Genomic DNA, 13,057 nt, shown 5'->3' with positions numbered 1-13,057 from the left:
ACCACGCCCGGCTAATTTTTTGTATTTTTAGTAGAGACAGGGTTTCACCGTGTTAGCCAGGATGGTCTCGATCTGCTGACCTCGTGATCCACCCGCCTCGGCCTCCCAAAGTGCTGGGATTACAGGCATGAGTCACCATGCCCATCCTTTTTTTTGTATTTTTTCAGTAGAGACGGGTTTCACTATGTTGGCCAGACTGGTCTCGAACTTCTGACCTCGTGATCCGCCTGCCTCGGCTTCCCAAAGTGCTGGGATTACAGGCGTGAGCCACAGCGCCTGGCCTTTTCATTTCTTAATTGGCATTTTAGTTTAGCATAGTAATTTTTTTTTTTTTAATTTGCTGCCACTTCAGCAGTTTTAGTGTTAGTTGTTGGAGAGGTTAAGTAAGATCTGTATTGCCCTATTATCTCTAAAAGTGGCGTGTCCCTGCAGGATAGTGAATGGTTGTCTGTACCATGGAGTTACACATTTCACTGAGTTGATACCAGCAGATTTTTTTCAGGGAAAAATAATCCAATCACATAACTACAGCACCTCACCACATTCTCCCTCTCCTAACAGTGTAGAGACTTAGATTTAATTGCACCATTCCTTTCAGTAGTTATTTCTGGTGGGATGTTGAAGACAGCATAGTGGGCAAAGGATTCCGCTTGAACAGACACTGGTGATGGGCTCCCAGGCTTGGTGGTGGCTTGCTTTCTGCACTGCAGTAAAACCACGAGAGGGCATCTTTGGCTCTGGGATTAATAATTCATCTGTCTTCTCTGACCTGTGACCTTTTCTCTCCTTTCTCTTACCCTTTCCCGGTAGTGTGAAGTGAGGGGGTCTCTCTCCCTCCTTCTCCTTCCTCTGTGATTCACCTTCCTTTTTACCCTGCCCTGCGGCGGCTCCGCCCCTTACCTTCATGGACGACTCAGAGGTGGAGTCGACCGCCAGCATCTTGGCCTCTGTGAAGGAACAAGAGGCCCAGTTTGAGAAGCTGACCCGGGCGCTGGAGGAGGAACGGCGCCATGTCTCGGCGCAGCTGGAACGCGTCCGGGTCTCACCACAAGATGCCAACCCACTCATGGCCAACGGCACACTCACCCGCCGGCATCAGGTAACCCCTCTCTCCATCAGACGTGCAGGTAGGACTTTGGCATGATCACAGAGAGGCTATGATCCTTTTTGGGAAGCTACACTCCTTTTGGTGATGGGCTATCCAGTGCCCATTCTTCCAGGGATTTTTTTCCAGAGGTGTTAAATGCTGATGAGAGACAAGGAATATTGCTGCTGGACTGAGTTGGGCGGAGTTACTGTCTCTAGAAGCATCCATCTGACTTCTGTTTTGCTGGAGTAGGTTTTTTGGGGTGGGCTACAATTCAAGCAATGGTAGATAGTGTAGTTTGCAGCTGTCCTCAAGTTACTTTTCTGATTTTTTTTTCCTTGGTATCAAAAAATGAGGAAAGTAAATGCCCACGTAGTGGTTGGGCATCTTGTGCGCTCAGCTCTAGTTCAGTCTCCCTGAGGGAACAGTCTGTACCCAGGTGTGGCAGTATCCATAAATTGTGTACTCCTGCTCTATATTGTCCTTGTGTGCTCTTTTTGTTGGCTGTGTAAATCATGTGTTGGAGGAAGGGGTCATTGTTAATTCTGTTGGTTAGAGTTGGAGAGGGAGCATCATGCTGCTGTTTAACCCAAATAACCACAGGAGCCAGTGGTCTCTGGGTTGGCTGACTCTGTGATGTGACTTGGGAGAGCTGGTGTTAGGAATAAGAAGTATCTTATGTTTCCTCTGGTTTTTCTAGTCTGACTTTGCTGTGATGTAATCTGTCTGAGGTTTTGTCTGTCTTCCTGTGTGTGTGTGTGTGCATGTGTGTGTGTGGTAGGCATTGCCTGATAGATTGCATCTTACGAGAGATTTCTGAGTGGGAACCAGAACAGTGCTCATGCCCTTATAGTCCTTTTCATTGAGTAATAATTTATTTATTTATTTATGACAGAGTCTCGCTCTGTCTCCAGGCTGGAGTGCAGTGGTACAATCTTGGCTCACTGCATCCTCCGCCTCCCGGGTTCAAGCGTTTCTCCTCCCTCAGCCTCCCGAGTAGCTGGGACTACAGGCACGTGCCACCACACCCAGCCAATTTTTGTATTTTTAGTAGAAATGGCGTTTCACCATGTTGGCCAGGATGGTCTCGATCTCTTGACGTTGTGATCCGCCTGCCTTGGCCTCCCAAAGTGCTGGGATTACAGGTGTGAGCTACCGCACTGGCTGGGTAATTTTTTTTTTTTTTTTTTTTTAAGATAGAGAAAGTCCCTCATACTGAGGAACCTTGCAAAAAGAACAGAATTCCAATTGGAGGATCAAGGAGTCTGAGGGAGGCAGCATGCTTGCAGTGTTCCTGGGATTTTTACAGGAACTACAATAGAAAGTTAGGTATGAAATTATATTGAAAGAGGAAAGCAGGACTGCTCAGGTTTGGAGGTCATGGGGAATTCCAGGATTCAGTATGTGGTTTCTCTCTTATTTTTAACTTCTGCTTAGCAGTAAAACCACACCCTTCCTTCTTCCTGAAAGTAATGTTTAACTTCCTCTCCCTGCAGCATTACACTCTATGTAATGGGAGTGGGGTGGAGGAAGAGTCTCCCAAAGTGGTTGGATCTCACTGTTCTACTGGAAGAGGAGCAGGCAAATACATTTTTATGTGGTATAAAGATTATTTCCTGCTGCTTAAGACAGAGCAACTTCTGGATGACGTTTTGGAATGTATTCTGTGGCTCTAATAATTGTTGGTAAAGATGTTGAGCCTTCTCTTTTCTTGAGAGGAGTTGGGGTGCTTGTTTTTATACTTGGAAAGGGAGACTCATATCTCTTGCTTTTTTCTTTAATTAAATTTCTATTTTTTACATTAGGACATGATAGCCATCTTGCTTCTTTCTTTAAAAAGCTGCCGGGAATGGGAGTTTCCAGTGGTAGTACTGCATGAAGATTCATGAGACTATAAAGCTCTTTGGAAACTCCCCAACTTAGCCCTTCCAACTTTCCTTACATTTTTATGGCTTTCCAAAAAGGTTGCATGTAGGGGAAATTATCTAGGTCTGTACTGTTTATTCAGCGTATAGTTTTTGAGCACCTGTTATGTGCAGGCACTGCTCAAGGCACTAGGGAATATATCACTAAACTAATCCCAAAAACCCTCTGCCCTCATGAAGCTTACGTTCTTATGTTCCAGAGACCCTGTCTGCCAGAGTTCCAGGCCTGATTTTCAATTTTGAGGAAAGTGCTAAGACTAAAGAGTGAGATGGTTCTTTTATGAGTACTGACACAAGGACTCCAGGCCACACATATCTTCTTGAAAGCCCTCTTTCTGTTTGAAAAAAAGATCATTTGTGTTTGGTAGAGCAAAAGAAGGCCACAAAATGAATTGTCTTCTTGTGGACTGTGTTTCAGAACGGCCGGTTTGTGGGCGATGCTGACCTTGAGAGACAGAAATTTTCAGATTTGAAACTCAACGGACCCCAGGTAATTCTTTGGCTCAAGACGTGGGTTGCTTCATTCGTATTTTCTTATTTCCCCAGCCTATAAGAGCATATTTGTGTCTTGTAAAGTGCCTGGCACATTGTACACACTCGTCAATTAGTTTCTTTCATTTACGAAAACAAAGAAGTGGAGCTCCAAAGTATATATGCAGTTTTGTTTTGAAATGAATTTTAATGACCATTGATCTTTATGACTATTCCTTTTCCCCACTGCCATCCCATTTGATCCCTAAGTACTGCGTTTCTTTTCTAGAGACAGTAGGCTTCTACTCTGCAGCAGAAAACGCTACCTAAAATCTGGCTGGTCTTGAGCCTTTTAGATAGTATCTGAAGAGTAACATAAAGCCAGTCAAAAGATGGCTCTTACTGGGATTTTCAGGTTTGTCTTAAAAGTTCTTTATTTTTGGCCAGCTACGGTGGCTTACGCCTGTAATCCCAGCACTTTGGGAGGCTGAGGTGGGCAGATCACCTCAGGTCAGGAGTTCGAGACCAGCCTGACCAACATGGAGAAACCCCATCTCTACTGAAAATACAAAATTAGCCGGGCATGGTAGCACATGCCTGTAATCCCAGCTACCCGGGAGGCTGAGGCAGGAGAATTGCTTGAACCTGGGAGGTGGAGATTGTGGTGAGCTGAGATCATGCCATTGTACTCCAGCCTGGGCAACAAGAGCAAAACTCCATCTCAAAAAAAAAAAAAGTTCTTTATTTTAGGCTGGGCACGGCATCTCATGCCTGTAATTCCAGCACTTTGGGAGGCCAAGGCAGAGCAAAACTCCGTCTCAAAAAAAAAAAAAGTTCTTTATTTTGGCCAGGCATGGTCTGCTCATTCCTGTAATTCCAGCACTTTGGGAGGCTGAGGCTGGAGGATTGCTTGAGCCCAGGAGTTCAAGACCAGCCTGGGCAACATAGTGAGACCCTGTCTCTACAAAAAAAAAAATAAAATTAGCCAGGCATGGTGGCATGAGCCTGTAGTTCTAGCTACTCAGGAGGCTGAAATGGTAAGATTGCTTGAGCCTGGGAGGTTGGGGCTCCAGTGAGCTATGATCATGCCACTGCACTCTAGCTTGTGTGACAGAGTGAGACCCTATCTCAAATAAATAAATAAAAGTTATTTATTTATTGGGTGAGCTGCTCTTTTGAGGGGTCACTCAGATATAGATGAAATTGCAGTTAACACAGTTCATGTTCACTTAGATGACCACAGCTGGGAAGTTAAATCTACTGTCTGTCACTTGGATGTTGGTGTGGCTATAATTAACTCAGTTCATGTTTGTTAAATGACTACAACTGGGAAATTATGTCTGCTGTCCTTTTGTACAAGTTCAAAAGATGACAGCCACCCATCTAAAAATCCTGAGGCCTATAGAAGATGCATGAGGAGTCCCTGTTTCCAGGGTCACTACTTACGCTTCTTATTAGGATGGCTTGTTAATACATAGTGCTTAATAGTAGTTCCTTCTCTTTTCTCTTTTGCATATAGGATCACAGTCACCTTCTATATAGCACCATCCCCAGGATGCAGGAGCCGGGGCAGATTGTGGAGACCTACACGGAGGAGGATCCTGAGGGAGCCATGTCTGTAGTCTCTGTGGAGACCTCAGATGATGGGACCACTCGGCGCACAGAGACCACGGTAAACTAAGACGTGTGTAAGATCTGGAAGTGATAAGAGGTCTTTTATTCTCTATTAGGGGAGGAGTTAAGCACTTAATTAAAATGGGGGACTGATATGCCGTTATTGATCTGATTGCATAAAGTGATCTCTGGCCAGATAGGATGAAGAGATATGGGGAAATCTAATGGCATAGGGAAGAGAGAAGGTATATCAAGGTCTATAGTAGCTTCCCTTATAGGCATAGTTACTGTCAGGGCAATTTTCCTACTTGGGGACTTCCTACAGGATGGAAAGAAAGATAGATGGTAGGCCTTAAGGCATTTCTAGGTAAAGTGTCCTAGGGATGTAAAGGTTTGTTTCTTTTAGAGTGGTGTAGAATTTAATTGTTCATGGCTGGGCACGGTGGCTCACGCCTGTAATCCTAGCACTGTGGGAGGTGGAGGTGGGCGGATCATGAGGTCAGGAGTTCGAGACCAGTCTGGACAACATAGTGAAACCCCGTCTCTACTAAAAACACAAAAAATTAGCCAGGTGTGTTGGTGTGTGCCTGTAATACCAGCTACTCGGGAGGCTGAGGTAGGAGAAGGACGTGAACCCGGGAGGCAGAGATTTCAGCGAGCTGAGATCACACCATTGCACTCCAGCCAGGGCGACAGTGCAAGACTCCGTCTCCAAAAAAAAAAAAGAAGAATTTAATTGCTCACTTCCTTAATTAGTTTTTCTTTTTCTTGTTTCCTACTTGCAGGTCAAGAAAGTAGTGAAGACTGTGACAACACGGACAGTACAGCCAGTCGCTATGGGACCAGACGGGTTGCCTGTGGATGCTTCATCAGTTTCTAACAACTATATCCAGACTTTGGGTCGTGACTTCCGCAAGAATGGCAATGGGGGACCTGGTCCCTATGTGGGGCAAGCCGGCACTGCTACCCTTCCTAGGAACTTCCACTACCCTCCTGATGGTTATAGCCGCCACTATGAAGATGGTTATCCAGGTGGCAGTGATAACTATGGCAGTCTGTCCCGGGTGACCCGCATTGAGGAGCGGTATAGGCCCAGCATGGAAGGCTACCGGGCACCTAGTAGACAGGATGTGTATGGGCCCCAACCCCAGGTTCGGGTAGGTGGGAGCAGCGTGGATCTGCATCGCTTTCATCCAGAGCCTTATGGGCTAGAGGATGACCAGCGTAGTATGGGCTATGATGACCTGGATTATGGTATGATGTCTGATTATGGCACTGCCCGTCGGACTGGGACACCCTCTGACCCTCGTCGGCGCCTCAGGTAGGCAGGAATAGGGAAGAGAAAAGGGTTTTTCCAAAACCAGGGGTAAGGGGTAGCTTTTCCTTCAACTTCTAAGAGCTTTTTGGGATCAGAGATACTTGTGGCCTCCTCCCCTCTGCTTTTTTTTGGGGTGAAAGGCTACCCCATTTTTCCCTTTTCTGACTTGGCTTAGTATTGACTTGCTATATATATAAAATATAAATGTATATCTGTATAATATATATAATTTTTTAAACGAAAATAATATATTCTAATTTTATTTTTTATTTTTTATTTATTTTTTTTTGAGACGGAGTCTCGCTCAGTCGCCCAGGCTGGAGTGCAGTGGCGCGTTCTCGGCTCACTGCAAGCTCCGCCTCCCGGGTTCACGTCATTCTCCTGCCTCAGCCTCCCAAGTAGCTGGGACTACAGGCGCCCGCCACCACGCCCAGCTAATTTTTTTTTTGCATTTTTATTAGAGATGGGGTTTCACCGTGTTAGCCAGGATGGTCTCTGTCTCCTGACCTCGTGATCCACCCGCCTCAGCCTCCCAAAGTGCTGGGATTACAGGTGTGAGCCACCGCGCCTGGACTTCTAATTTTATTTTTTAGAGACAGAGTCTTCCTCTTTCACCCAGGCTGGAGTGCAGTGGCGCCATCTTGGCTCACTGCCACCTCCACTTCCTGGGTTCAAGTGTTTCTCGTGTCTCAGTCTCCCTAGTTGCTGGGACTACAGGCAAGCACCATGACGCTCGGCTAATTTTTATATTTTTAGTAGAGATGTGGTTTCACCTTGTTGGCCAGGCTGGTCTCAAACTCCTGACCTCTGGTGATCCACCCGCCTTGGCCTCCAAAAGTGCTGGGATTACAGGCATGAGCCACCACGCCTGGTCCACAAGTTGTTTTCTATAATTTGAATATATGGGCCAGGCACAGTGGCTCATGCCTGTAATCCCAGCGCTTTTGGAGACCTAGGTAGGTGGCTCACCTGAGGTCTGGAGTTCGAGACCAGCCTGACCAACATGGAGAAATCCCGTCTTTACTAAAAATACAAAAATTAGCTGGGTGTGGTGGCTCGTGCCTGCAGTCCCAGCTACTCAGGAGGCTGAGGCAGGAGAATCACTTGAACCCGGGAGGCAGAGGCTGCAGTGAGCCAAGATGCCGCCACTGCACTCCAGCCTGGGCAACAGAGTGAGACTGTCTCAAAACAAAACAAAACAGAGTTGAAGGTTTTAGGAATACAGGACCAAAAGAGACAGTTAAGGATATATATAAGAACTTCCTTGTGGTGTTTTTAATCCCAAAGTTAAAAACAAATTTTGACCTCACAAGGGCCTTGACATTCTGTGCTTAGGGTCTTATTATTTGATTGTAAAGTGAAATTGTGGTGGCATCCTTGAGTGGGGGTTGGGAGTTACATCAGCAACACTGTGAAAGGTCACTAAGCAGCTGCCTACTCTGACTTTACTACTTGTCCCTGGAGATTTCTTTGGTGATGTGAAAAAAGGAGTGATTGATGTTTGGACTGGTATATGGTTTGCCTTGTTGCCTTGAGAGAATGCTTTAGAATGGGGTTGACAGACCCCTGGAAAGGACCATGTAGAACTATTTTAGGCTTTGCAGGCCATGTATCATCTTTGTCATATGTTGTTCTTTTTTTCAAACAATCTTTTAAAAATATAAAAAGCATTCTGGGGGTGTACAAAAACAGGTTTGGCCCATGGGCTGCCAATGCTGCTTCAGAATAAATTAGAAACAGTGTTTTCCACGCAAAGAGAAATGATAAGAAACAAGGGATGATTTATGGTTGTCTTGATGGTAAGGATATCCTAGCAGCTGTTGCTGAATTTCTCTATATGGGGTCATGACCTTTTAAAGCAAATGCCTTGGTGCTAATTTTCTTCGTATATTAGGTAGCTTTGGTTAAGAGTGAACAGGGCTGGGCCCAGGGGTAGAGGCCCCATTATCTAAGACTGAGTCACTCACCTTTCAGGTGTCTTGGATAGCAAATCCAACTCCCATGTGAGTCATTTTTATTCCTCCAGGAGCACCAGACCTCGGCTGGTGCAACCTAGAACAGTGGTAGATAACAGCCATCATTGAAGCAGTCTGTCCAGGGTGTTGGCTCTACTGCAAGTCTGCTTTTTCTGACTTCCTCATTAGTAAAGAGTGATTGGACCCAGATGGGTGTGGGTGGCCAGGTCATTCTCTGCCGTCCCTAGTTGTGCTAGTTCACATAGAGTTTTGGGCCGTTCTTGGGTTTGTTCCAGGGTAGCAATGGACTTGGAAACCTGCTTGACTAGCAAGAATATTTGCTGCTTCCTGTTCCAGGCTAGAAGAGTAACACGAGGTCAAACTTAAACAGTGAGGCAGTGATTAGTGGAAAAAGCACTGAACCCTGAGACCTTGGTTCTAGTTGTGCCTTTGCCACTAGCTAAGTAGCCTCAAGCAAGTCATTTGGTCTTCCTGGGCACAGCTTTGTTACTTGTAAAACAGAGGAAAGAATGTCCAATCCACTGCCTCTATATAGAAAAAGATATAAGATAGAGTTATTTGGAAATTTTGGTTATGGTAATTGTTCTTATAATTTTGTATATTAATAATAGAGGTTAAACATGTTCAATACGGAGCCTGAAAAACCCAGAAAAGCATACCATCTATTAATAAAGAACCACTGTTAACATTTTGGTGCATATCCTTTGAGGTTTTTTTATTGTACATGTAACTGTATCCTATTTTCCCTCTACAAAAAGGGAATCTTAACATACTGCTCAATAGCCTACTTTTAAAACTTAGCTATCTAAGCTATTCATTTTGTTTCTGTGTTTGTTTGTTTGTTTGTTTGTTTGTTTTTTGAGATGGAGTCTTGCTCTGTTGCCCAGGGTGGAGTGCAGTGGTGCGATCTCGGCTCACTGCAACCTCCACCTCCTGGGTTCAAGTGATTCTCCTGCGTCAGCCTCCCAAGTAGCTGGGATTACAGGTGCCCACCACCACGCCCAGCTAATTTTTATATTTTTAGTAGAGATAGGGTTTTGCCATGTTGGCTATGCTGGTCTTGAACTTCTGACCTCAGGTAATCCGCCCACCTCAGCCTCCCAAAGTGCTGGGATTACAGATGTGAGCCACCACGCCTGGTCCAGTTTCCGTGTTATTTTAAGACCATCTTGGTCATGTTTTACTAAATACTTTGTCCATCTGAATCACTGTTGCATAGTTGATGTTGATACCTGTGAGGCAGCCCTTCTGCTCAGGGCAACTTTGAGTATTTGGTGACAGTGGGAGTGGTTTTGTAGAACAAACAACGGCTTATTTGGAATGCTCCACACAATAGATTCTCCTCTCCTGTGGGAGCCAGAAGAGATGAGCTCACAGATAATGGGTTTCTTTCTTCCTGGTAGTTATGAATAAATAATAGTGTGACAGACTCACCCTCTAGTGGTTGTTGGTAGTACTGAAACAGGAAGAATTGTCTCCTGGTTTGATTTTTCTTACTTTCAATTGCTTTCTCTGTTCCTAGTGGCTGGGCTTCCCAAATGTGATGTTGGTGAATAGGCTCCATTTTGAAAGAACTGGAGGTATTGTCTTTAGAAATTGGAGGATGGAATCTTACCGCTAACACATTTGTTGAGTAGCAGACATGACCTTGGGATGACTGTGAAAATTACTTTTCAAGTTTATACCTCATCAGTACCAAACCCAGATCCTCCTATAATGTAGCAGGAAGCCCTTTATTAGTTTTTCTCTATCAATCCATCTTTTATAATTTCCAAAATAGGATAAGGAGAAGCTTAAATATGAAATGCATTTAAAGGTCTTAACCCGCCAGTTGTTTCCTGTGTGTTAATGCCTAATTTCCTGTTTGGTTAAGGAACTGTTCTCAGACTTCTGTGGCATTGAGTCAGTTGCTTTGGTTAATTCTGCTTTTTGAGAGTTTATCCTGATCTCTACCTAGAAAAGTTAATAGCTGTCAGGTATCATTCAAGTAAATGATAAATAATAAGGATTTGATTCTTTCTTTTTGATTAGCCTCTCCTGAATGCTTGTTACTTTCTAAGCCTGCAGACTTCAAAGAAAAAAGTGTAGTTTTAATTAAATTGTAGGTGCCTTTAAGATTATTACCTTTTATTTTTCCTAACCCATTGAGGAAAATTGATCAGTATATTATTCATGCAAAGGAGAGAGAAGATGAGCACACTGAAACTCCAGTTAATCCTGCTTTGCAGATGAGGGTAATGGGAATGTCCAGGAAGCTAGCTATAATGACTTGATGTATTCTCTTGGTTATTCCAAAACTTCTCAGGAGCTACGAAGACATGATTGGTGAGGAGGTGCCATCGGATCAATACTATTGGGCTCCTTTGGCCCAGCATGAGCGAGGAAGTTTAGCAAGCTTGGATAGCCTGCGCAAAGGAGGGCCCCCACCTCCTAACTGGAGACAGCCAGAGCTGCCAGAGGTGATCGCCATGCTTGGATTCCGCTTGGATGCTGTCAAGTCCAATGCAGCTGCATACCTGCAACACTTATGCTACCGCAATGACAAGGTGAAGACTGACGTGCGGAAGCTCAAGGGCATCCCAGTACTGGTGGGATTGTTAGACCATCCCAAAAAGGAAGTGCACCTTGGAGCCTGTGGAGCTCTCAAGAATATCTCTTTTGGACGTGACCAGGATAACAAGATTGCCATAAAAAACTGTGATGGTGTGCCTGCCCTTGTGCGATTGCTCCGAAAGGCTCGTGATATGGACCTTACTGAAGTCATTACCGGTGAGTTCTAGGCCTAAGGAAAATTGCTAAGTCACTATTACTCTCCAGTGATGTTAAGAACTAGAGGGATTTCCAGACCTTTTACTTTTGATGAAAGGTTGTGAAGTGGTGGCCTTGGGTCAAATCCATCTCACAGATTTGTTTGGATCACACAGCATTTTTGAAATTTTAAAGAACTGGTTGCTGATGTTTAAAATTCAGAAGATTTCACTTAAAATTCCAGATTCTTGGCTTCTATTAAAAATGTGGAAAAGTTGTTAACAATGGATCTCTTTTCTTTCCTAGCAGTATTTGGTCTGAACTGATTGGAGCATGTGTTCTCTAATTTACACTAATCTCCAACACATTCTATTATCTGACCAACTACAGCCGTTTAGGATGTTGTTTCCCAAACATGGAGCTGTCAACTGCTATTTTTTCACATGCTTGTAATTTCTTTTAAATATCTTCCTCTCTTGACTCACCTGCTTGGCCCATATAGACATTTAAGCTTGTGGTCCTTGCTTTATTTAGAGCAGTAGTTTTTCAGATTGTGGGTTGTGGTCTATTTGTGTGATCCATTAGTGAATAAAACACAATTTTGTGGAGCATAATCAGCATTCCAAGGGAAAGGAATAAAGAAAAAGTAATATAGACCATTGCTTCTCAGTTGTGGGCCATTTTGCCTGCCCTGCCCTGAGGACATTTGGACATTTGTAGTGCTGGAGATGTTTTTGGTTGTTATAACTTAGAACAGGGGAAAGGGAGTGCTACTGGCATCTAGTGAGTAAAGGCTAGGTATACTGCTAAACATCCAGCAATAGACAAGACAGCTCCTCATAGCAAAGAATTATCTGGCTCAAAATGTCAGTAGTGCTGAGGTTGAAAAACTCTGGTATAGATAGATCGGAGAGCATTGCTTATCATTAAATATTGCTTTACAAAACCTTATTTCATGATCTGTATGTTTATTTTGAGCTGTAATGTAGAACATGTTTCTTGCTGAGGTTCACAAACAAAACTTGAATATTACTACAAGGTATTTGGTCACTGGGGAAGACTGAGAAATGATATAATAGGGGATTCTCTTTGATGTTCTTCAGACATGTTTTGAATGCTCAAGAGCCATCTGATGAGTTGTCTCTTCCAGGAACCCTGTGGAATCTTTCATCCCATGACTCAATCAAAATGGAGATTGTGGACCATGCACTGCATGCCTTGACAGATGAAGTGATCATTCCTCATTCTGGTTGGGAGCGGGAACCTAATGAAGACTGTAAGCCACGCCATATTGAGTGGGAATCGGTGCTCACCAACACAGCTGGCTGCCTTAGGTAACAATAGGGGCTTTGAGAATATGAAGGTGAATTTTTGAGGACTGACTTAAATTTCCTTAAAAAACAATTAAAATTCTTTAGCCTATTCTTTAGCCTCCATTCCTATCTGTATTGCATACTGTAACTCCAACCTGTCTTTCTACCTTTGTTGCTATTCTCTTATGTGTACCACATGTACCTATATCAGTTTTCTTGCTGTTCCCCACACATCCTCTTCACTTTATGGCTCTTTGACTTTGTTCATCTACTTTGGTAAGCTTTTGTTCAGCATCTACCACATGTAAGGTGGTCTAGTCCTGGACTTGTCTATGTCCTTGCCCTAGTTATCTATATTTCAAGTCAGGCTGTGATAAATGCAGCAAAAGGGGTACAGAGCACTAGGAGGTTAGGGCATGAGTGAGGAAGGTCTGTTCTTTCTGTGAATGCCTTTCTCTTCTTATTTATCTTTTTGTGGTTAAACTCAAGTGCCTTTATTTTATTAAAATTTTCCTGACTTATTTTTATATCCTATACATGCTGCTATATAATCTGTCTCTCTTTGGAATACACCTCTGCGTGCTCTGTTCTACATATGTATTATA

General features: G+C 43.9%; 1 protein-coding gene across 23 annotated transcripts in view; it reads left to right on the top strand.

Moving 5' to 3' along the window:
* CTNND1 (catenin (cadherin-associated protein), delta 1) overlaps positions 1-13,057 on the top strand; it is a 69,128-nt gene that overhangs the window by 40,699 nt on the left and 15,372 nt on the right. For 7 of the 23 annotated variants that reach the window (XM_011998646.1, XM_011998648.1, XM_011998644.1 and 4 more), the window contains 6 exons: positions 811-1,099; positions 3,431-3,502; positions 5,003-5,155; positions 5,883-6,418; positions 10,697-11,160; positions 12,290-12,473. In XM_011998646.1, the coding sequence (XP_011854036.1) occupies positions 905-1,099; positions 3,431-3,502; positions 5,003-5,155; positions 5,883-6,418; positions 10,697-11,160; positions 12,290-12,473 (1,604 nt within the window). In that variant the 5' untranslated portion in view covers positions 811-904. The remainder of the gene's footprint in view (positions 1-810; positions 1,100-3,430; positions 3,503-5,002; positions 5,156-5,882; positions 6,419-10,696; positions 11,161-12,289; positions 12,474-13,057) is intronic. The other 16 variants (XM_011998651.1, XM_011998655.1, XM_011998650.1 and 13 more) reach the window with 4 other exon arrangements.

The sequence above is a fragment of the Mandrillus leucophaeus genome, unplaced genomic scaffold, assembly GCF_000951045.1.
Source record: "Mandrillus leucophaeus isolate KB7577 unplaced genomic scaffold, Mleu.le_1.0 Scaffold578, whole genome shotgun sequence".
Classification (NCBI taxonomy): Eukaryota; Metazoa; Chordata; class Mammalia; order Primates; family Cercopithecidae; genus Mandrillus; species Mandrillus leucophaeus.
Note: the sequence above shows the minus strand (reverse complement) of the source record. Positions and strands in the feature narration are given on the sequence as shown.